Source organism: Sinohyriopsis cumingii, chromosome 4 (assembly GCF_028554795.1).
Source record: "Sinohyriopsis cumingii isolate HCF-2022 chromosome 4, ASM2855479v2, whole genome shotgun sequence".
In the NCBI taxonomy this organism is placed as follows: domain Eukaryota; kingdom Metazoa; phylum Mollusca; class Bivalvia; order Unionida; family Unionidae; genus Sinohyriopsis; species Sinohyriopsis cumingii.
The window spans coordinates 144,327,493-144,351,354 of record NC_142964.1 but is presented as its reverse complement, the minus strand read 5'-3'; the positions used below and the strand labels follow the sequence as shown (position 1 = coordinate 144,351,354).

General features: G+C 36.9%; 1 protein-coding gene across 3 annotated transcripts in view; it reads right to left on the bottom strand.

Moving 5' to 3' along the window:
• The window catches only part of LOC149802250 (uncharacterized), a 40,115-nt gene extending 16,776 nt beyond the window's left edge, over positions 1-23,339 (bottom strand). The window contains exons 1-5 of one of the 3 annotated variants that reach the window (XR_016420800.1): positions 22,937-23,338; positions 18,953-19,075; positions 14,393-14,490; positions 11,005-11,156; positions 6,615-6,776 (exon numbers count right to left, since the gene is read on the bottom strand). Coding sequence is in view for 2 of the 3 variants with exons in the window: in XM_089956678.1 (XP_089812804.1) it covers positions 6,615-6,776; positions 11,005-11,156; positions 14,393-14,490; positions 18,953-19,075; positions 22,937-23,253 (852 nt within the window). In the remaining variant the exon portion in view is untranslated. Of the gene's footprint in view, positions 1-6,614; positions 6,777-11,004; positions 11,157-14,392; positions 14,491-18,952; positions 19,076-22,936 lie in introns of all 3 variants that reach the window. The other 2 variants (XM_089956678.1, XM_089956677.1) reach the window with 2 other exon arrangements.
• Positions 23,340-23,862: the final 523 nt, after the last annotated feature.

Sequence of the window (23,862 nt, the reverse complement as noted above, 5' to 3'; positions counted from 1 at the left end):
GTAGTGCTTTGCTGAGGGTGCAGACTACCTCTCCAGACTTGTCTATGGAAAAAAGGATGAATGATGACTCGGTTACCTACAGACGGCAACTGATTCTTGGCAACTATGGCTTGGTTGTGTAAGGAGGCCTACTGAATGATCCAAACTGAACAGAAGATAGTTCAGGTCAAATGAAAGCACATGTAGCTCACTGATCCTGCATGTGAAAGCTAAAGCTATCAGAAAGCATGTCTTGTATGATAGGAACTTTAGCAAAGCAAGACAAATTCCATTTTAGATATAATGTTATGGATTTTGGTTGCTGGAGATCAAATTGTCTAAAAGATCCGTGAGGGTGTGAACACAATCTTGCGTGGCTAACAGTGCATCTCATGGCTGAAGCTGCTGTGTCTTGCACTGGGGGGATGAAGGTGGGTAGCTGTTGATTCCACCTCGTCGATAAATGGTCAATCACCAGATGCCCTTGAAGTGTGTGAATCCAAGTGATGACCAACTGATGGAGGGGACATTCCGTGTGACACGACCCCTTCTGGACTGATTTTCGGTGAAGCCACTGATGCAGCCAGAAGGTGTCTGAATTGTATGTTGATATGGGGATTGTTTCACCCACATAGAAAAATGCCAAATCTGAACACCGGACTAGTGGTCTGATACCTCACCTGTTTGAGGACATAGGTCACCACCAGTGTTGTTGGACTGAAAGAGGACCATTTTGACCATAGGATCGATCTGTACAGAAATGAAAGGCATTGATGATATCCTTCCTTTTTGGCATACTGATGCACAGATGCCATTCCCAGGTGTCGCTAACAGTAGTGAAGGTGAGCAACAGGTTGGTACTCCAACCATTTGTACAGGCGGCGGTACTTTATGTTAATCCTGCCTGGGATTCTTCAGCGGAATTCCAATAGTCAGCCAGGCTCAATTGCTCAATTGACATAGGAATGATCGAATTTCAGATGTGATCATGACTGCTTGCTTAAGAGGATATAAAACAAGGGGCGTCAATGTGAGAGCAAGGCATGCATAATGAGACAGCCGACGGTGGTCAAGTCCGCTGCCGTATAATAGCAGAGAAGTTTCAAGAACTCTCCCAATGAAATCCAAGTCTTGATGGATGTGGACTTGACAGATTCGACAACTCTGGGAGTGCGAATAAAAGGGGATGTGCCAGATTCTAGTTGGTTAAGAAGTCTGTACCCAAATGGATGAAATTCTGGGGATGTGCCAGATTCTAGTTGGTTAAGAAGTCTGTACCCAAACAGATGAAATTCTGGGGATGTGCCAGATTCTAGTTGGTTAAGAAGTCTGTACCCAAACGGATGAAATTCTGGGGATGTGCCAGATTCTAGTTGGTTAAGAAGTCTGTACCCAAACGGATGAAATTCTGGGGATGTGCCAGATTCTAGTTGGTTAAGAAGTCTGTACCCAAACGGATGAAATTCTGGGGATGTGCCAGATTCTAGTTGGTTAAGAAGTCTGTACCCAAACGGATGAAATTCTGGGGATGTGCCAGATTCTAGTTGGTTAAGAAGTCTGTACCCAAATGGATGAAATTCTGGGGATGTGCCAGATTCTAGTTGGTTAAGAAGTCTGTACCCAAACGGATGAAATTCTGGGGATGTGCCAGATTCTAGTTGGTTAAGAAGTCTGTACCCAAATGGATGAAATTCTGGGGATGTGCCAGATTCTAGTTGGTTAAGAAGTCTGTACCCAAACGGATGAAATTCTGGGGATGTGCCAGATTCTAGTTGGTTAAGAAGTCTGTACCCAAACAGATGAAATTCTGGGGATGTGCCAGATTCTAGTTGGTTAAGAAGTCTGTACCCAAACGGATGAAATTCTGGGGATGTGCCAGATTCTAGTTGGTTAAGAAGTCTGTACCCAAACGGATGAAATTCTGGGGATGTGCCAGATTCTAGTTGGTTAAGAAGTCTGTACCCAAATGGATGAAATTCTGGGGATGTGCCAGATTCTAGTTGGTTAAGAAGTCTGTACCCAAACGGATGAAATTCTGGAATGTAGGGAGGTCTAAACTTCCCCGTTTGTGCCTGGATGACCTAGCAGAGATGTGAGATCATTCTGCCGTGGAGTAGGATAGAACATACCAGGTATGCTGTTGTTGATGTAGATTACAACGCCTGGAACAGGGAGACGGCGGAGTCCCTAGTGTGAGTGAAAACCCAAGGGTTGATGAGGGTCGAAGGGAAGAATGTCGAGTTGATAACGGTATGGCAGTAAACGTGTCAACTAGCAACAGACAGGGTGGATAGGGGTGTGGAAGTATATATCTATCAGATCAAGACAAAGGCATATTCATCCCATCTGATGGGGAGGCAGAATAACACTGCCTTCCCTGTCCTGAATATGGTGAGCAGACTCCAGTTGCTGATGGGCCTCAACCTGCTGCTTGCATACCAAAGCAAGTCTTGAGTAATTCATTGGGAAATGTGTCCTTAGCACAAGCTCCTGCATCTTATAAGAGCAACCATATCCTCTGTTATCGAAAGGCATCCATCTCCCGATCTGACCGTGTATCATATGGAGGGGCAAGGGGGTTGTTGATGAACAAAACCCGAAACCCCTCTGACTGACCTGGATCAGCCCCACCCCCGTTGAGGGAATAAGGAGGTCCATTGTGCTGAAATTGGTTTCATGCATCTGTTGTACTATTACACAACTGATGTGGGTGCACATGCGACTACTGATTTAACATCACCCTTACTGTGCGCTGGGCTATCATCTGGCTCAGCTTCAAGCTTTACATAAGTCAAGTGGGTGGCTTTGATGACTCTGCTCTGTCGTATCTCTACACGAGCACTCCCTTGAGTCCTTAGCACAAGCTCCTGCATCTTATATGAGCGACCATATCCTCTGTTATTGAAAGGCATCCATCTCCCAATCTGACCATGTATCATGTGGAGGGGCAAGGGGGTTGTTGATAACGAAACCCGAAACCCCTCTGACTGACCTTGATCAGCCCCACCCCCCTTTAGGGAAGAAAGAGGTCCATTGTGCTGAAATTGGTTTCATGCATCCGCTGTACTATTACACAATTGATGTGGGTGCACATGTGACTACTGACTTAACATCACCCTTACTGTGCGCTGGGCTATCACCTGGCTCGGCTTCAAGCTTCACATAAGTCAAGTAGGTGGCTTTGATGACTGCCCTGTCATATCTCTACACGAGCTCTCCCTTGAGTATAAGATGTGAGTACTGTAATATCCGGCATCGGCGTTAAAGACAGCACTGCCTGCTTCTCCATCTTTTCCCACACTGTCGGCAATGCCAATATCTCTGGCCTTTCCGGTACTGTCAGCATCACCACACTACCAGTCTTTCAGTACTGTCGCTGCATATATGTTGGCACATACCTGTGCCTGCCGCTCTAAAGCTGTGGCTGAACAAGCCAAAATCATGATTTTTTGCCGACTGCCCAGCTTGACGGACAGATCTATCACTAAGATCCCCGTAAACATTATGTAGTCATGAGGTCTCCATGCTTGATGGCTGGTAATATCAGAGCAACTGCTGGTTTCAGCTGGTGTTGGTGTGGCAGTATTATTAATATTATTTGGGTGCAGCTGATCAATCATAAATCCCATGCACCCTGACTTACTGACCTGATGGCCAAGCTGACATATGTGGAGGCTTAACTCATCTGGGTTGCCTAAAAATGGGGAATATTCCCTTAATGTTTTGCTCTGACTTAAGAGAGTGTAGCTTCAACATGTAATAAATTTATGTCCTATATTAAGCTTAAGCACAATGCATAGTTAATAGAGAAGGGATAATGTGTACAACCGAGTCATAGCAGTAGGCTAGCTACCAATCTTTGATACAAGAAACACTCCTAAGTAGCAACTAGTAATATGTTGAAATTACTAGGTCACTGAAACAAAACACTTTCATAACCACATGTTATAGACACTGTATAACAGAAACCATGTTACATAACATAAACAAACAGGAGTCATGGTAAACTCCATGCTCTGAAGTAGCCTGCAGAACATTTAACTGATATATGCCAAAATAACACAATACAAATAAACTAAAGCAGAAACTAGTAATGTGTGAAATTACTAAGTCACTAAAAAAACTGTCGTAACTAAAAGATCGGTGGTGTCATATCAGAAACCTATGGCCCTGTTTAAAACTTATGTTATATGCTTGGTTAATAATAAGTCTATCAAAACAGCATAAAATACGAATAAATTGAGCATAATTATCAAGCAGCATTTCAGAATTCGCTATTAAGAGCTCTGTAGTAGACGGAGTAAGCGAATAAAGTCAAATGTACATTTGCCAAGAATGACACTGTGTAAGGTCAACAATAGCGTGATGGGACAGTGGTCTTACAAGATGAAGTTCCGACAAGTGATAAATCCCTCAAAATATTGGCAGAAATTGTAAAATAAAGTATACAACTTGCAGTAAATTGATAAATCCGCATTATAAATGCAAAATAAACGTTGGATGGGTCCACAGGAACACAAAAAAACCAGGCTGGGTTGTTGGAGGCTATTGCACTGCGAGTTTCTCAGAATACAGTGATGCTTAATCTGGCGACACTGGGTGGGATCAAGGACAGGTAATGGGCAATAGTTACTGCTCTTTCTCTATCTAAAAATAGACAATGACATTTTTCGTATTTTAGCAGAGCTGAATTCATGAGGCAGCAGGCTAATATTCCAAATGTAATGTGATTGGTGAACGTTTTCAAAGGAGAAATTAATAAATAAAGTACAAGATTGTTACTCAGTAGATACAGAATACTGAACATTTATGGGTATGAAATTCATATTTGTTTAGCTCCAATGCAGTACTTTCCACATATTTAACATAAACCTGAAAGAGTAGAACAGCAAGTTACCAGTCATATGTAGCATGTATTTCTGGGCAAAAAGCTACATAGTGAAAGCAATATGAAGTTATTAATATAAGCAAGCAAAGAATAAAGCTATCAGCCTATTTAAGCATTACTTAATTCTTTAATAACGCTAATAAACCATTTAGTTACAATGCAATGGATTTATTATTCCACAAGGAGTCAATGTGACATGTGCAAATTTTTATTTCGTTCTACTGTAAAATACACTCCACCCCCAAAAATATGAAAATGGGTAAAATCAGAGTGTGGTATAACATAGCCAAAAAAGCACTAAGAGTGCCATTAAAGACAACTTATTATATGCTCATTTTTTCCCCCGTTAACTTTACATTGTCAGAATCATTCAATATTCCCCGATACTGAACGCGCGTGACAATACACCTATAGCATTCACGTGAATAAAGGAACTACTTTCTATTGTAAACAAACAATGACGCTGACGCCAGCACTTTTGATTTGTAAACAAATCATATACACTCGTGTAAGAGGTTCTTTACGTTGTGGTTGTTTAAATTTGTTTCTGAATGAACTAAAACACGTTTCGTGGACTGCAAAAAAAACCAGCTGTTTTGGCACATTCCGCGTTGATACAATGTTACGGATTTAAGCTAGCTACATTATACAAAAGACGGAAGATTAGGTCCTTACAAATAACATACAAGTGACAAGGCATATACTGTCTTCTTTATCTGGTGATCAGAATGGCAAAATAAAATATACTTTACAGTTTTACATCCTGGATTTCCTCAAAATGTTTTTTCTTAATTCTGCAAATCTGAATTACTCGAGCCATGTTACAGGTTTTCAATCTGGATTACACATTTTGAAATTGTGCTGTAATTTTGATGATAAGTGCAACTGCATCCTCCTTACTGCACTCAAAATGAAATAAGCATTAAATTCCATAGCATCTTTTTGATAATTGCAATTGAAAGACTTCATATTTTTCCCATGTTACGATTTCAAACATTCAGTGACAGAAATAGAAACACATTTGCAGACGTAAACACGCTTCTCCCAGGCTACTTCAATCCGATGTATTTCATGTATAATTTGCACAGATGAATCCAGTCCAAAATCACAAACTTACGTCGAATCGAAACAAAATACCAAAATATATTCATTCCAGATCAAAGGAAAAGTTGTTGCAATGTGCATTCATTCACAATATGACTGCAAATTTCAATTCTAACATGACACGCCATTTACTTTTGAAAGTTATGTCAAGCGCGCAACTAAGTTCACATTTATCTGGGCGGAGTTATGTGCGCATTAATAATGATGTCATTGTGAAATGACAAATCTGCGCTTGTGTATTTAGTTTGGAATACAGCTATCATTCATTTACGTTGTTTCTTGTAGTGTATTTTGTTTATATAATTAAACCTTAGGTAGAATAAAAAAATGAGCATATAATAAAAATGTTACTGCATTTGTATGGGAAAATATGAATGGACGATTCCATCCCAAAACTCATTCATATTTTCCCATACAAATGCAGTAGCCTATAAATATCAAATAAATAATATGACTCCTACCACCACCATCACCACCTCTACTGCAAACAAATCTACTACTACTAAAACTATTATTACCACATCAACCACTACCATAATAGCTGTAGCGGTCAGAAAACAAATATAAATTCTAAATGCTACAACAAAAACTTTTCTGATTACTTTCATGTAATATTAAGTAGTTCATGTCAAAATTTAATTACCTTTGCTGCAAAATGTAGCGGAGTAATAAATCGGCATCTGGATTTGACACCTGGATCCACTCCACAGGTGTCAATCAGGTAATTTAGGGAATCAACTGCGCCAGACTGGGCTGCTAAATGAATGGATTGTCTTCCTAAGTTGTCCTCCACATTCACATCTGCCTGAAATGAGCAATGAACTGCAAATAAATGTTGTAATATTAATGTCTAGGCATAATTTAGCCTCAGTTGCAAAATGAAATGAAACAGGCTGATTTGTATCTCCTTTGGCAGCATAAGCTGGTACCTCATACAATGCAAGAGATACAGAATGTCAGGTACTTCAAGTCCAAAATACAGAGTTAACCCAAATGTCACTTATGTTTGCGAATACAGCAACCAAATTAGATAACCTGAAAGAAAAAAAACTATATGTGGATGAAAAGTTAACTATTTTGTTCACAAAGCTGATGCACAATGAAAGTATGGGCAACAGCTTATCTGCAATGAAGTATCAGTATCAGTCAAGGAGTTGCTTATCTGTAATAACATGTTCAGTGGGTACATTGCTTTATCTGTAATAACATGTTCATTAGGTACACAGCTTATCTGCAATGAAATGTTCAGTGGGTATACAGCTTATCTGTAATAACATGTTCAGTGGGTGCATTGCTTAGCTGTAATAACATGTCCAGTGGGTACACTGCATTATCTGTAATAATATGTTCATTAGGTACATAGCTTATCTGCACTGAAATGTTCTATGGTTCACAGCTTATCTACAATGAAATGTTCAGTGGGTATACAGCTTATCTGTAATGACATGTTCAGTAGGTGCATTGCTTATCTGTAATAACATGTCCAGTGGGTGCATTGTTTATCTGCAATCAAATGTTCATTGGGTGCATTGCATATCTGCAATGAAATGTTCAGTGGGTACACAGCTTATCTGAACTGAAATGTTCATTTGGTTCACAGCTTATCTGTAATGAAATGTTCAGTGGGTACACAGCTTATTTGCAATGAAATGTTCACTGGATGCATTGCTTATCTGACATTAAATGTTCAGTGGGTGCAATGCTTATCTGTAATGAAATGTTCAGTGGGTGAATTGCTTATCTGTAATGAAATGTTCATTGGAGGAATTGCTTATCTGACATTAAATGTTCATTGGGTGCAATGCTTATCTGTAATCAGTAGGGGAGTTACTTATAAACAATGAAACATCCATTGGGTGAGATGCACGCTGAGAATAAATCGTGATATTTATTATCTGCTTCAAATTAAATACATACATTGTTGACTGGTTTTGACCAAGTCCATACAAATTCATTGAATATTAAATTGTAAGCAGAGTCATGTTATCAGAGAGCTTGGTAATTTCATATACATAGCATTGATCTTCAGGCCATATAACCACTAATATGTTGTAACTTTACAGTGAATTTAATATCAATGAATAATGCAAATTTCTCTGTAAACCTTTATTAATAGTGACTGATGGTACAAATTTAAAAATGAATGTTTTACTAAAGTCCTCTCCTAACTGAATAATGCAAATATGTATTTTTAATACTGCATAAGTATTACACCAAATCTTTAGTTTGCATCACCATCCAATACTTGTATTATAATTATAATGTTTTTTTAAAAATAATTCCAGGACTGAATTGGCTTTATGCATTGATCTTCAATCATAAAACTCTGGAGGTCTTCCACAGCTGAACAGCATTGGTAGCACTGTATACTGAGCAAGGATTATGAAAAAATTGCAATATTAGGACTTCAAAAATTGTATTCATGGATTATTGTTGTAATATTTGTGGATTTGATTCTTGAAACCGTTCTCATATTTTTTTTTATTTTTACAGTACTTTTCCAGGGAAATAAATCATTTGTTATATTTTTCAAAGCTTGTTGTTTTCACTCTTTCTTGTGCTACTGTTTATTCAAGCCTAAACACGTAACATAAGAAAGAGGTTAGGGGTATCATTTTAGCCCAAGACCTTTTGTGCAGTAATAGTGGTTGAAAACAAAAGGTCAATTCTGAGAGCTTACAAATGTAACAACCAACAATTTTCACATATTAATTTGAGCAGTTTCATTTATAACATTCTGCTTCCCTTGTAATTACGGGCTATTAACCCCAAAATATATTGTAAAGTATCTTCCTGCTACGACTGCATCATGTTTTGTCACAATCTGAAAATATGTATGATCAAGATTTTATTGCAAATGGTCTTTTCAACCCTTCCCATAAACCATAGTGGGGTTAAAAAAACATAACATCATCTTACACCTCTAAGACACATTTACTATGGAGAAGGTTAAAGATAACACTCTTACAAACAGTTAATAAAGAGGAAGCAAATAAAATAACACTCTTACGCAGTTACCATAGAAAAGGGGTCCCCGAGTGTCTGAGTGGTCTAAAACGCTCTCTGTTACTGATCACTGCCATCACACCTCTGTCTGCATGGGTTCGAGTCTAGGATTCGGCCAATGTGGGTATGTGAGAAAGCTTGCCAGTAGCTTCTTGTGGGTCAGTGGTTCTTCCTGAGGTTTTCCCAGGTTCTTCCTCCACCATTAATACTGGCCACCATGCATAGCCTATCGTGTGCTGAAAAATGGAGTTAAACCCCACAACAAACAAACAAAACCATAGAAGAGTTTTAAAAAAACATAACACCAACTTTCACAGTTACCACAGAGGAAGTAAAAAAAATAACACCCTCTTATACATAGTTACCAGGGAGGAGGTTCAAAATATTAACACCCTCTTACAAACTTTTACCAATAGGTAAGTCTACAACCAAGTTTAGTGAATTCCACTCTGTGCTTTAGAAAGAGACAGATGACATCACAATATCCTCAATGCTTTTTTTTTACAGAAAGTGTGAGGATAATGATTTACAATAAATACTTATCCTAGTTTTGAGGGGCCAAAAAATTAGAGACTAAATGTCGTGAAAGTAGGGCCTCTACTACAGAGAGTTCTGACCCTCTATTCACCAAACTCATAAACTGAGTGAGTGATGGTTCTATTCCCACTCATCTACTAAACTGACATAGACGACTCAAACATGAGTGTGTGCTGGGTCTACTATGGAAACCACTGATAACAGCCTATCACTCAGGTAGCATGAAACATTATGTTTCACTGAGTGCATAAACGCCTGGGGGATGTGGCTCTGATTCCTTTCCACAGGAACAATTAGCAACCTGCCATGCAGGAATTAACCAGAGGCACATGCAAAACTGTGTGCATGTCACTTAAATCCAAGAAATCAATCAATCAAACTGAAGTATTTGTTCCAATTCAATTTTTTATATTCATAACTGAATGAAGTCATGAACAAATTAGAGATATTAAAACTTAAAATTTATTTAGTTTCAGCATTGTGCTAGATATAGTCATGTATTTTAAGAAATTAAATGAATGCAACTAAATCAAAATAAACAATATTTGAGTTTGAGTGTGCACTCAAGTTGAGGAGTTTCATGAATGTTGGGCCTGGACTGTATGTATTGTGTGAAGTATGCAATGTTGAGTAATACCCCATGCAATGATGAATGTTGGGCCTGGACTGTATGTATTGTGTGAGTAATACCCCATGCAATGATGAATGTTGGGCCTGGACTGTATGTATTGTGTGAAGTATGCAATGTTGAGTAATACCCCATGCAATGATGAATGTTGGGCCTGGACTGTATGTATTGTGTGAAGTATGCAATGTTGAGTAATACCCCATGCAATGATGAATGTTGGGCCTGGACTGTATGTATTGTGTGAAGTATGCAATGTTGAGTAATACCCCATGCAATGATGAATGTTGGGCCTGGACTGTATGTATTGTGTGAAGTATGCAATGTTGAGTAATACCCCATGCAATGTTGAGTAATACCCCATGCAATGAAGAGTAATACCCCATGCAATGATGAGTAATACCCCATGCAATGATGAGTAATACCCCATGCAATGTTGAGTAATACCCCATGCAATGAAGAGTAATACCCCATGCAATGATGAGTAATACCCCATGCAATGTTGAGTAATACCCCATGCAATGAAGAGTAATACCCCATGCAATGATGAGTAATACCCCATGCAATGATGAGTAATACCCCATGCAATGTTGAGTAATACCCCATGCAATGTTGAGTAATATCCCATGCAATGTTGAGTAATACCCCATGCAATGTTGAGTAATACCCCATGCAATGATGAGTAATACCCTATGCAATGTTGAGTAATACCCCATGCAATGTTGAGTAATACCCCATGCAATGATGAGTAATACCCCATGCAATGTTGAGTAATACCCCATGCAATGTTGAGTAATACCCCATGCAATGATGAGTAATACCCCATGCAATGTTGAGTAATACCCCATGCAATGTTGAGTAATACCCCATGCAATGAAATGAGAAGAGCTGCTAAATCAATATGCTGTGATCTTAAAGCATCCATCAAAGGAGTAGAACCACAGCTGTCAGTCATGTCAGGCGTGTACCCACAATGCTCCAACAAGTGGCGGGTGACATCTGTACACCCAAGCAATGCTGTAAAAAAAGGACAAAAATCTATTTATTTAAATTTATTTTGGCAAAATGGGACAAGTACTAATTTTAAAAACAAAATAACATGATCATCTCAAATCAAACTGTTTCTGTAAGAATTATTAAAAACCAATTTTGTTATATTAGCTACCACTTTTAAGCTTGTTTGTTCAATCAAAATACAAATGTACAAATTTACTGCCTTGTCTGCGATGATGAAGCCTTGACATTAGTAACAGAACACACTACAATATCACTCCTGAGACTTTGACTTATGACCATCCCACTGCTTGTGACATTTAATTTCCTCTGTTAAACTAATGTGCCAAATATTGTAATAATTTGTTCATAGAAATGGAACATATAATTAAAATTTTTATAAAACTTGGAGAAAACAACTATTATAATCTTTATCTGTGAACCTTCATTCTATCATCGCTAATGATTAATCTGCTTCCAATTCAGATGCTTATACATGGATACCTAATTCGCCATTAATTTTCTTGAACAAACTCAGCTGCCAACCCCTGAGTATGAAAATAATGCTTTTTAAAACTTTAATGTGTGTGTAACTATTTACATCGTCTACAACCATCAGTAAAGTAGGACAGTAACTTACTTAAATATTTTGTGTCAAAGAGGCAATGTGTTGCACTCTTGTACCTTTTGAATGGGCACCCTGTTCCATTTGGTTGCCAATTCAGAAGGTACAAGAGCGCAACACAAACTCAGACACATGGTGTTTATAGAAGCCACACCTTGTTTTTTCCCAATGATTATCGATTCAAATGTACCATCTTGCATGTGAATTCTGTGTGATATTTTTACTGTTTTCATTCTAGCACAAGATTAATCCTTTGTGAGTTTACTGTCTAGAAAAAGTGTCAGAAATAAATTGCCAGCAACACTAGTAACTGAAAGAGGATGGTTAACTTCTAAAAGAAATTTAGTAAACTGAACTTCGATTGAATTACATCAAGGTTCTATCTGGTATGGATTTAAAGATAATTGTTTATTCTTTAGAATATGAGCTTATGGTGTGGCTGTCTTATGTTTTGGCAACAGTGTACAGTAAGTAATAAGGCCTTGGTGATGATCAGGAAGTGAAATCCATGTTCCATTGCACATTGCTTTGTTTACAGTTGAACCTTTCAAAGAAATGCCAAAGAACCTATGGCAAGAACTTCACAGTGAATTCATCTCTGAAAGCACTTTAGAATGAGATATGATTTATTATCATTGGATACAAAAGAAAGTTTAGTATTGAGAAAAAAATGCAGAGCATATGTAGTCAAATTAGCTGGGTTCTGATTCCATATGGTGGTTAAAGACTGGCATGGTAGCCTCAATTTTGAATGAACCAATCGTATTTTAGAAATCTGTATCGTTATTTATTTCTTTTTCAGAATGGAACCAGGTACTAAACAAAAAACTGTAATGAAATATTTAATTTAACTTCTTTAAGAAAACAAATTTTTAACAAGAAAAACATATACCTGTACATGTATTTAGGTCCAAAATACAGGCAAATATGGGAAAAATGGGACGCTTGACAGCTACGAGCTCACCAATGTGACCTTGACCTTTGACATTTCGACCTCCAAATCCCACATGGCAAAAGTCGATCCTGCCAGCTCCAAAAACTTCATCCATTTACCCAGGGGCCTCTCTTCCTCCCCCAAGCCCCAACTTACATTAAGCCAAGCCTGATAATGATGATACTTATGTAATCAGGAGACATTTCTGAATCAAAATCCTTTAACTAAAAGCTGATGTCATCCAGCTGGCCAAACATCATGGCCAATATATTTAAACTTTGGCGACAATCATTATAGGCACAACTAAAATACTTGGGGCCCCTGGTGGCCAACTGTTCTAAGGTGCTTGCTGTTACAGATCACTGACAGCTACTCTGTCCACATAGGTTCGATGTTGTGGGTTTAATGTCATTTTCTAGCACATATTATACATGGTAACCAGTATATTTGATGGAGTAAGGACATGAGAAAATCCTGAGAAGAACTACTGATCCATGGAAAGCTACTGGCAATCTTTCACACAAATTGCCATGTTGGCCAAACCTGAAACTCAAACCCAAGCAAACAGACATGAGATGTCAGTAACAGCGACCACCTTATACCACTCTGTAACCCAGGGCCCCATGCCTGGGTTCAAATCTTAGTTTGGCTAAAGTGGCTACCATACACAGCCTATCATGCTTTGAAGCCACAAAATCACAAACCACAAAAATACTGATATATTTAAGGAGAATGAAAAATAGTTGTAAATATTTATGAAGAACAAAAACTACATTTATGGACAGTGATAATGATATGTGAAAATATCAACCATAGCAAATTTAGGATTTTGATAAATATTCTTTAACAAGCAGTTCTAACTTTGAGTGATCATTCACTGATAGAGTTTACTAAAGGGATATTTAGGTATTAAGTGTGGAGGAATGGACGAAAGGCAAATTATTAAATACACAGGCATATGTACTGACCAACTCAATTAAAATTTGTACGAGTGTCGGAGTGCCTTCTTAACCGATCTACACTTAATGATCTAAAAGAGCCCTTAGGCTAACTACTTCATTTTTCCATGATGAATAGACTTGAAATCTCTGTCCAAGATTACATAAACTATACAATAAAATTAAAAGTGCCACAAAGTCTTTTCATCAAACCACCTAAAGTCTCATTATTTCAGCTTACCTCTTTACTTCTTAAACATGATGCAGTGAATGTGAATGCTATAATGGAAGTCTATTGTAAACAAATATGTTTGCTTGACAACATAAAATTACAGTGATGTGTTGTTAACTGGCAACAATTAGTGTATTAAGCAAAGCATCACTGACCAAAATACCTTTATATATAGTGTTATCTAAGGTAAACTGACCAAGATATAAATCTAACGTTATCCAATGTAAAAATAACCAAATATCCATATTTGATGTTGAATCATTAAATTGTGATGGATAAGATTTTGTTTTTATCATTTCTTTTTTTTATTTTATTTATAGGGATGCAAGTAAAAAGAAAAGGTCATTTAACACATCAGGAGTCAATCAAAAGTACATTTTAAAACAGACTATAGTGTCTGAAAGCCAGAAGGATGATGGTCTGTCTCCTGTCAGTTCTGATTATGTCTGGCATTTCATGCTCAGAGTAAATCACCATTCCCTACGATTGCAATATTTTATGTCAGATTTGCATAACAAGACTTTACATTACCTGCAGTATGTAATGGTGTCCTGCCGTTATTACTTTTTGTGTCCCACAGATCACGGTCACACTCCAGTAAATACTTCACTATTGACACATCTCCTTCTCTGATGAAAGATGAAAAATTAAGAATGACAAGTGTTAACTCTCTAAATTTTTATGAATTGAATACAGACTAACACTCAACAGGCTTTATTCAATCATTATTCATGCTGCATCAGATGTTTAACAAGTTGTCACAATTTATACAATATAAACTGATCAGGTGTTTGCATCGCGTGGTCTTTAAAGTGTCGAAACTGAAGAATTCTGAGGAAACTTCATTTGAGCCTGTCTATAAAAGACACCCAGTGAACTACACTTTAGCATTTGGCTTTGGCTCTAAAGTCCATGATATTATAGAATCTTACACAATTCCCAAATCATTACAATCTAGACAGTCATGATTCAACTGAGACAATTCCATAATGTATATCACTAATGAGATTTTACAGCTATGTGATTACACTTTCTTTCAGCACATCAATGTTATGGTGTCATCAGGAATTCTTATTTTTTAACATTTGAGCTGCTAAGTTAAACTGGTGACTAAAGAGCTTTTTTTTTTTACTTTGCCTGCCGCATTTTGTAACTGTATACCTGCACAGATTCGAGAGTTTCACGAAGTAAGTAAATGCAGCTTTCATGACACCTTCTTTGGCAAATGTGCTCAGAAATGACTGAAGAACAGTTACTTTATGGCATGTGTTATACTAACAATTCAATCATATCAGAAACTTCCAGAATCTGAGATCTGAGAATTCTGTATTATTTTTATAATATAATGGACCTTAATACTAATTCTAAACATCCAACTCAATGTGTCAAAAGATCAGCACTAAGGGCTTAAGAGTTTCCAGTAATCATAAAGCCAAAACATTGTCCTTGTCAGTCATGTGTCCTGTATAAAGAGTTCCCAGTAATCATCAAGCCAAAACATTGTCCTTGCCAGTCATGTGTCCTGTATAAAGAGTTCCCATTAATCATCAAGCCAAAACATTGTCCTTGCCAGTCATGTGTCCTGTATAAAGAGTTTCCAGTAATCATAAAGCCAAAACATTGTCCTTGTCAGACATGTGTCCTGTATAAAAAGTTCCCATTAATCATCAAGCCAAAATATTGTCCTTGCCAGTCATGTGTCCTGTATAAAGAGTTGCCAGTAATCATAAAGCCAAAACATTGTCCTTGCCAGTCATGTGTCCTGTATAAAGAGTTTCCAGTAATCATCAAGCCAAAACATTGTCCTTGTCAGTCATGTGTCCTGTATAAAGAGTTCCCAGTAATCATCAAGCCAAAACATTGTCCTTGCCAGTTATGTGTCCTGTATAAAGAGTTCCCAGTAATCATCAAGTCAAAACATTGTCCTTGCCAGTCATGTGTCCTGTATAAAGAGGCCAGCAAAGGCGATAAAATAAAAGGTACATGGTGTCTTTTCATAATAACTGTCCTTCAAATAAGGTTTTTGTTTAAGGCAAGTTTCACTATTTCAAACTTAAATGGATGACCATTTACTCTGACAAGTGCTGAAAAACGGGATTAAATTCAGGGCCTTAAAGGTGCAGAACAAATCTGTTAATACCATGCCATCTAGAGACCACACATAGCAACTTTATGCTTAACTACCAAGACTAAAATGGTCTAAATTCAATTTATCACCACCTATTACTCCACTTGTTTTGGTTTATTGGTCAGTTCCAAACCCTCCAAAAAATTGGAAACATTTTGTTACTATGAGATCCTGTCAATGTCAGCTAATATATCTAATAATCTACAAGTCATATTTAGCGGTACAGCATTTAAGGTGAATATCAGTAGCTAGTCTGATGCTGAATCACCTAATGGTTAATTCACTGAAATTTTTTAATTGAAACTAGCTTAAAATTAAATTATCATTTTATAGCTGTACACCAAATTTCATCATATTCTGCCATGGTCTCCAAAGAAGCAGGTGCCATATTAACTTATCAAAATGTACAATATCATGTAATTATTCAGGTGTCAACATTAATGGTTGCATGATTACCCAAAAAGATTAAAACTAGGCTATGGGCATGTAAAAGCTAAGGTTATTACTGATTGAAATGAGAGGAATGTTTGTAACTCAAATGATGAGATACAGAAACTTTGTATTGCAAACCATTTTTACCTTGTACTATTCATGCTAATTACTAGACTTTTTAAATATTCCATTCCTGACTTGAAGCAAAAGTTCTACAGTTGTAATCCAAATTTAATCCACACTAAGTCTAATCTTCATCGTTTCCAAACTGACCAATGCTGCATATCAAACTCATCAATATAAGCATCATATACATTTTGGACATTACCCTATTTAAACAAGTCAGTTCAATTAAGATCTGAAAATACAAACAAACAGATTTTGTAAGTATGAGTGTGAAAAGTCTTGTAAAACCTCAAGTAACTTTGATGGAGAGAGCAAGGCAGGACTCTGAGCACAATGGTGAAATGTCAATTGTGGTTTTGATGGTTTTGTATGGGTTTTATTCATTGAAAGAGAAGAAGAAAAACTGGAAGAATTTTTAAATTGAATGAATGAAGGGATGTACTACAATACATTTAGGATTTAATCTTTTAAGCATATTTTGTTACATGTTTTATGCTTATTTTTCTCATACAATTGTTAGTTTTTGGTTTATTTATAATCATTCACAAATTTTCTTCTATTTTGCAGTTCAGGTGGCTGAGGAAAGTTCTGTAAATTGGTCCCTATCAAATTTCTAACTTAAGGCTACGAAGTGACACCTTAAATGTTGTTTAATAACTGAAGATATACTATATATGCCCATCTGTATGAAGTAACAACATCCATTTAAATGTAGTTATAATTTCAATGAAAACAAAACTTACAATTATGTAAAAGCTATGCTATACACAACTAAAGAAAATTGCATTAAAGTTCTCAAAGTCAAACTGATCATCATTACACAGGTCACAGTCACTATCAAATAACATGTACAATGACTAACTTGTAAGAGTGATTTCTGGATCATACTGAATTTCAGAATCACTGATGATGCCAGTACAACAGGACTATCCAACTTATTTGACTGTAGAGTAGTAATTTGTGTTAATCGAGACTATCCTGACCTGAAATGATATCATATGTACTGAGTGGTGAACTGAGAAATAATTTGCAAAACAAATACAAGAATGCCAATATGAAATGTAAAATAATTACGGGCAAACTTTCTGTCCCTGTTATTACAATGGACACCAACTTCCAAGTTTAACAAAAATAGAGGATATTTGCTTGCTCTGATTAAATAAGACATAGGTTTCATTACATTGGCGAAAAACGCGGTATTTTCATGAGTGGCAAGGTTTTTCACCCATAAGATGAAATATATCCAATATTTACAAGCCAGTTTTCTTTTTGTTATATGCTCAAACATACTGGTTAGCAATATGTGTAACAGACTGAAGTGGCAGATTTCTTACTGTATCTTGCAGTTTGCTGGTTATTTTCTTCTGTGTTTTGCACAGAAAATATGAATAGAAACATAAATCTCCAATCCAAGGTAAAATAGCACATAAAACCTGGGTCATTTGTATACAAGGTAGCCATATTTACCACTTCACCATGTTTCTTTATACAGTTTCAAAATATTTTGGTCATAATGTTATCAATGTCTGTTGATGGGCAATGAAAAAATATTTATCATATTTCATTCCTGTAAATACGATTATTTCTCTCAGAAAATCCATTACTTTACAGTCTAGCATACAAAGAATTTTAGGGTTTAGTATTCAGTCATTCAGCTCCTTTACAGGTAACATTTGTAACATATATCACAGTCCAATAGCTGGACAATTGTGTGTGTGTAGTAATGACTGTCACTGCATGATGTCAATAAAGATTATCAAGAATAGATAAAACATAAGATTTGATGGAAAAGAAAAGACTACAGCTTGAATATGCTAAAAAGAGAAGCACTTGTTGTTGATAAATTTATCAATGAAAACTGTCTATAGACCTGTTATGTCACAAAGGATCTGCTGAGACTGAACATGCATGTCATCGTTGGTTCATTCTTGTTAAATGGAAAATTTTCATATCCATCTGTGTATGTGGCATGGATTAAATCAACTGGAAATTTTGTTTTGGTTTGCATCATAGATGTTTCTTATTCTAATTCTTAGAAGGGAACAATTTCCGTGTCCAGCTAAAGTTTCCATGTAAGGGAAGACTGGACAGGTGCTGTGAAAGTGTCCCAGAAAATGAAAAAGCATATACACCTCCTGATCATCTGATCATGGCACTCTAATATGACTCTGAAATTTGGCCATTACAGTGATAAAACCTGGCATGTAGGCATAGTGTTTAACATTGCATCAGCACCAGAAAAACCTCTCGGGTAATTTTAATAAATGATTTCTTCAATTATAATAAACTACCAGTGAAAATCTCATGAAAATGAAATGAAAATCATCCTAAAGGCTCTTTCCTAGTTATCATATGAATGAAATATTGTCCAACATTAAAATAAATTCTGAGGATATATTTCCTACCTACATGCAATGTGAAGTGAATTCCAACCATCTTTATTTTTCAACCCTGGATCTGCTCCATACTTAACAAGGGTCTGGATCACTGGAAGACTTGGTTTGGTACATGCTAGCATCAATGGTGTCCTGTGAGAAAAAATTAAACTGTATGAACCATTGGAGAGATGATCTGATTTTAAATACAGTTAAAATTTGGAATATAGTATATAATTAATGCCCCGATTATTTTTTCCACACTTTTATATTAAGACATCTTATTTTCATAGTACACCTATTTCCACGGTCTTTCAAAATGACAGAATTGTGAAAGGGCATTCTGAATATTCTCAAGTCTAAATTCTGAAACACACATGCTGGAATTGATGCAGGTCTAGTTGTCATCCTTAGACATAATATAATTCACGTTTTTAAAAAATATACAGTTTGTGAACCTCTGTATTAAATACAATCATTTATTTCTGATAAATTTATTTCTTTACATGTAATTGATGTATTAATTACTGATAATTATTTGCTTCAGAGTTTCATCTTCATTCTTTGCACAAGAAGCAGTAAAAACTTCAACCACTGTGGTCTAAGGCACTTGCCTTTACAGTTCACTGACATCTCATGTCTGTTCTTGTTGATTTGAGCCCTGGCTCAGCCAATATAGATACGTGAAAAAGCCAGCCTATAGCTGCCTGCAGGTCAGTGGTTCTTCCCAGGGTTTTCCTGGTTCCTTCAATCCACCAAATATGCTATCTGCCATGTATAGCCTATCATGTGCTGAAAAAAGGCAGTAAACCCACAAAATCAAACCAAATCTAATTAATTTTCATTTTCCTAAGCACAGTTTTAACAAACATTATTGTCAGTAGAAAAAGTCATAATGGCAACTTTTGAAATGTCAGCTAGGATCCATGTGTTTCCCACTGAACCAATTACATAAGATTCTTTACCTGGCAGCATAGACCTTGTATGTAGACGTTCGACTTACTTAAATGATGCAACCGGAAAACTGGACTGACAACTTGTTCCAGCAGAGAGATCACTTGAGAAAAGCCAAGCATGAAGGTGGAGAATCTGTGGGCTGTTGTGGAGGAGAGATCCCCGCTGTTGTGACAGAAGATCCCTTCAATGAGTTAGAGACCTGGTTCAGTTGATCAATAGCTTTTGAAGGTTGTTGAACCATGATTGCTAGGATCACAGTGGAGCAATGAGAATGATCTGAGCAGTGGAAGTTCTGACTCTTTGCATAACTCGAGGTAACAGACAGAATGGTGGGAAGGCGTATGCAAATAGTCGAACCCCTTGAATGCTGAAGGCATATACTACCCATGCTCCCTAATCTTTGACAGAAATAAACTGAAGGGAAGCCTATTGTTGAGCCTCATCACAAATAAGTCTAATAGTGGTTTTCCCCCACAATGTGAAGAAGGACTCTATAACGGAGTGGTGAAGACACCAGTCCATTAAGATGGCTCTGCCATTCCTGGAAAGGCTGTCCACTAACATGTTCTTCTTGTTTGGAATGTGAAGGACTTGGAAGATAATGTTCTCAGAGGTGATTCCAGACCTCCACACAAAGAGAAGGAACATGTGTGCCTGCCTGATATGCTACAACGGACGTCTAAGGAGACCAAGACACATCAATGCCTAACTCTCTCAATGCAGCTGTGCAGATGCTGCTTTGATTTCTAGGTTGTTGATGTGAAAGGACAATCCTGCCTGGAGTCCAAAGATCCTAGAGAATTATGCCCTCTCGTTCTAAATGAGTACTCCAACCAGAATATGATGTGTGAAAGGAGTGGGGATCAGGTGTATGCATGGAGATCCATTAAAGAATCTGTCCCGATTCATCCACCAGTGCAAATGATGATGAAACATTGGTTCTAGAGTGATTGTGGTCGATAAAGAATCTCTGCATGGTTTCCATCCTGCAAGGAGGAGGAACTGTAGAGATTGCATACACAAACATCCTAGGGAAACCAAGTCAGCAGTGGCATTCATGGTTCACAAAATGAATAGGCAAAGGCAAGCAGGCGATGTTTCTGCTCATAACACCACTAAGAATCTAGCATGAACCTGGACTAAGATTGATTCATTAGGAAGTTCATCCTCACGTAAATGAAGTACATGTACCAAGATGGAAGAAGTTTTGACATCTCGAGGTTGGGCAGAAAAACCAAATGAGATACCACAGACCAACAATGGAACAGATCTTGAGGAAGGGACTGAAAATGAGTATTGTGGCTCAACCAATTGTTAAAATGCTGGAGAACTGGTGTTCCCAGTAATTGAAAGTATGTCACTACTACTCCCATAACAAGGGTAAATACTCTGGGTGTGAAAGAGATATCTGAATGGCACAACCAGAATTAAAAAACTACCTGTCTAGGCAACACCACAGGTAGTTGAGGTGTGGAGGAAATATCAGGATGTACAAACAGGCATCTTGATGATTGCTGGAGACTGTCTGATCTGATGGCTGAAAAGTGTTCCAGATTGAGGAAATGGACTTCATCCTGAAAGGCTCCTCTAATAAAATTGGTTTAAAGGGGAGAGGTTGATAATATGAAACTTTCTGCCTTTTTTATAGGCAGGAAGATTAAGAAAGCAGGAGACTTATTGTTTATGACCCTCTCTACTGCCCCTTTTTTTGCAAAAATGGTGTGCAATTCCTCCTGCAATTTCACCAGATTGGATTGATGAAAGAACATGGAGGGGTCCTTAACTCATTTGGCCCCAACCCCACCTACACTCACAATCTTTCTGCATTCAATGGTTAGTCCTGACTATGCTCATTGTTTGTTTACAGCATTCAATGGCCAATCATGCCTACAGTTGTGGTGAATGCATGGTTGTAACAGTTCTGATAGACTACAAACTGGGCTTTTCCAAGAATCTGACCATTTTGAACTAATTAGAAATGAGTTTATGCTCTTTGCATAAACCTGAACTATTCATAAGCCAAGGTTACAAATTGAGAGCACTTTTACAACACAAATTTCATTCATGAAGAATAGTAAATAATGGCACAGTTCAAAGTGATATTTGATGACTGTGACAGCAAAAACAGAGTTTCTTGGGTTTGATCTCGAAAATATTGAGGAAGCAGAAGAAACCAAATAAGTAAGAAAAATATGTTTGGCAGCTGGAAATTTTATGAGATTTAGAATTTGACATCTAAATTTCTGAGACTGAATTATCATCAGATGATGATGATGATGATAACAATGATGAAAATAGGGTGTAAATAAATTGTTAAAAACTAGAATATTTTACATAAAAAATACATGAAGGTGTAGATAAATTGTTTTGGGAACAACTAGTGAACATTTCAGGGATTAAAAGGACCAAAAGTATTCACTGTCAATTTTGCACACCTTTTAAATACAAATTAAATTTGATGCCATGTTTTGTTTTTTTGTTGCTTTTGTATTTTGTCAAAAACTACATCATTAAATTAAATATATAATACGATGTCCGGGAATTGGCAATTATAAACTTTTCACATTCATTCTGTGTATAAATTGTGCCATTGTTTGCTTTTTATTATTATTCACTCAAATACAAATCATGCTATATTTGTCTTCATGAGTATTTAGGGTAAAACTGTGTATTTCAGTTTTTTAGTATATTTTGGTGTTTCTTGTATCACCACTTGTATTGTATGGTTACTTGGTTTCATGAACAATCTATTCTGATTACAGATGCATGGTATTACCAGTCTACCAAGGTATTTTTTCCAGAGTACCACGGTACTTTAGTTTCCATCAGTAAGATATGAATGGAAATTACAGGAAAATCTTGAAATGACTTTAATGATATTAACATTGTGTTTTCATTATTCAGAACAAAATTTAGGTATACCGTGGTACGTATCACGGTACGTTCATAAATACCAAACATTTTGGCGATACCCAGCTGAAATTTCGCCAACTGTAACATATTTTCGAGCACATCTGAGCAAACAGAATGAAAATTTTTCTATTATCACGTCCATACCAATCGGCCCTTTTAAGACAATCCACGGTTACACCTCTCTCCAGCAGATATTCCAGGCATGGCAGCTGACTGTTCTGTGCCGCTTCGTGAAGTGGTTTCTTTCCATCCAGATTTGCAACCTGCAAGTCTGCCCCATTTTCGTCAAGAAATTTTAACAGATTTAAATGACCATGCCTGACTGCAAAATGAACGGCGTAATCACCTGACTTTGGATAGCGCTTTTTAAGTTCTTCAATTTTGTCTCTAGCTTCTGATAACAATCTAGAAAAGAATTCTAAATCTCCTTGTTGCGAAGCTTGAACGTAGTCAGTGTCCATAGTTCATGAACGTTATGTCATATAAACATCTGAATCAGTGAATGTTTCCGATTAAAACTGCATCGTAGCAGCAAACTTCACAAGTTCCGGTGTTTTCTCAGAGCGTCGTAGCTGTAGGACTAATTTTAAATGAGTCAACCGTTTACAGTTTAAATTCATATATTTTTTCACACATTGAAAAACAAATACATGGTCTCTATTTTACATACGTGAAAAAGACTTTGCATATGTGAAATAAGATCTTATTTTTCAGATATTTCATTTTTCACACATATAACATTCTTGTTAACAGAGGTGTATGGGAAACCGTCACAGCCAAAATTAATTACTCAAACGATGTAGTATGAAATCAAATGATTTAACCCAGCAAATGAAACGATTAATCCAGATTCCAAACGATGTGGTGTCACATGAAATGATTTAACGAACAAAACCCTACATCATTTCCATTTAATACCACGTCATTTAGAATCTGGATTTATCATTTCAATTGCTGGGTTAAATCATTTGATTTCATACTACATCATTTGATCAGTGTAATTTTGGCGGTGACGGCTGCCCATATTCTCATTGCCAAAATTACATTAATCAAATGATTTAGTATGAAAT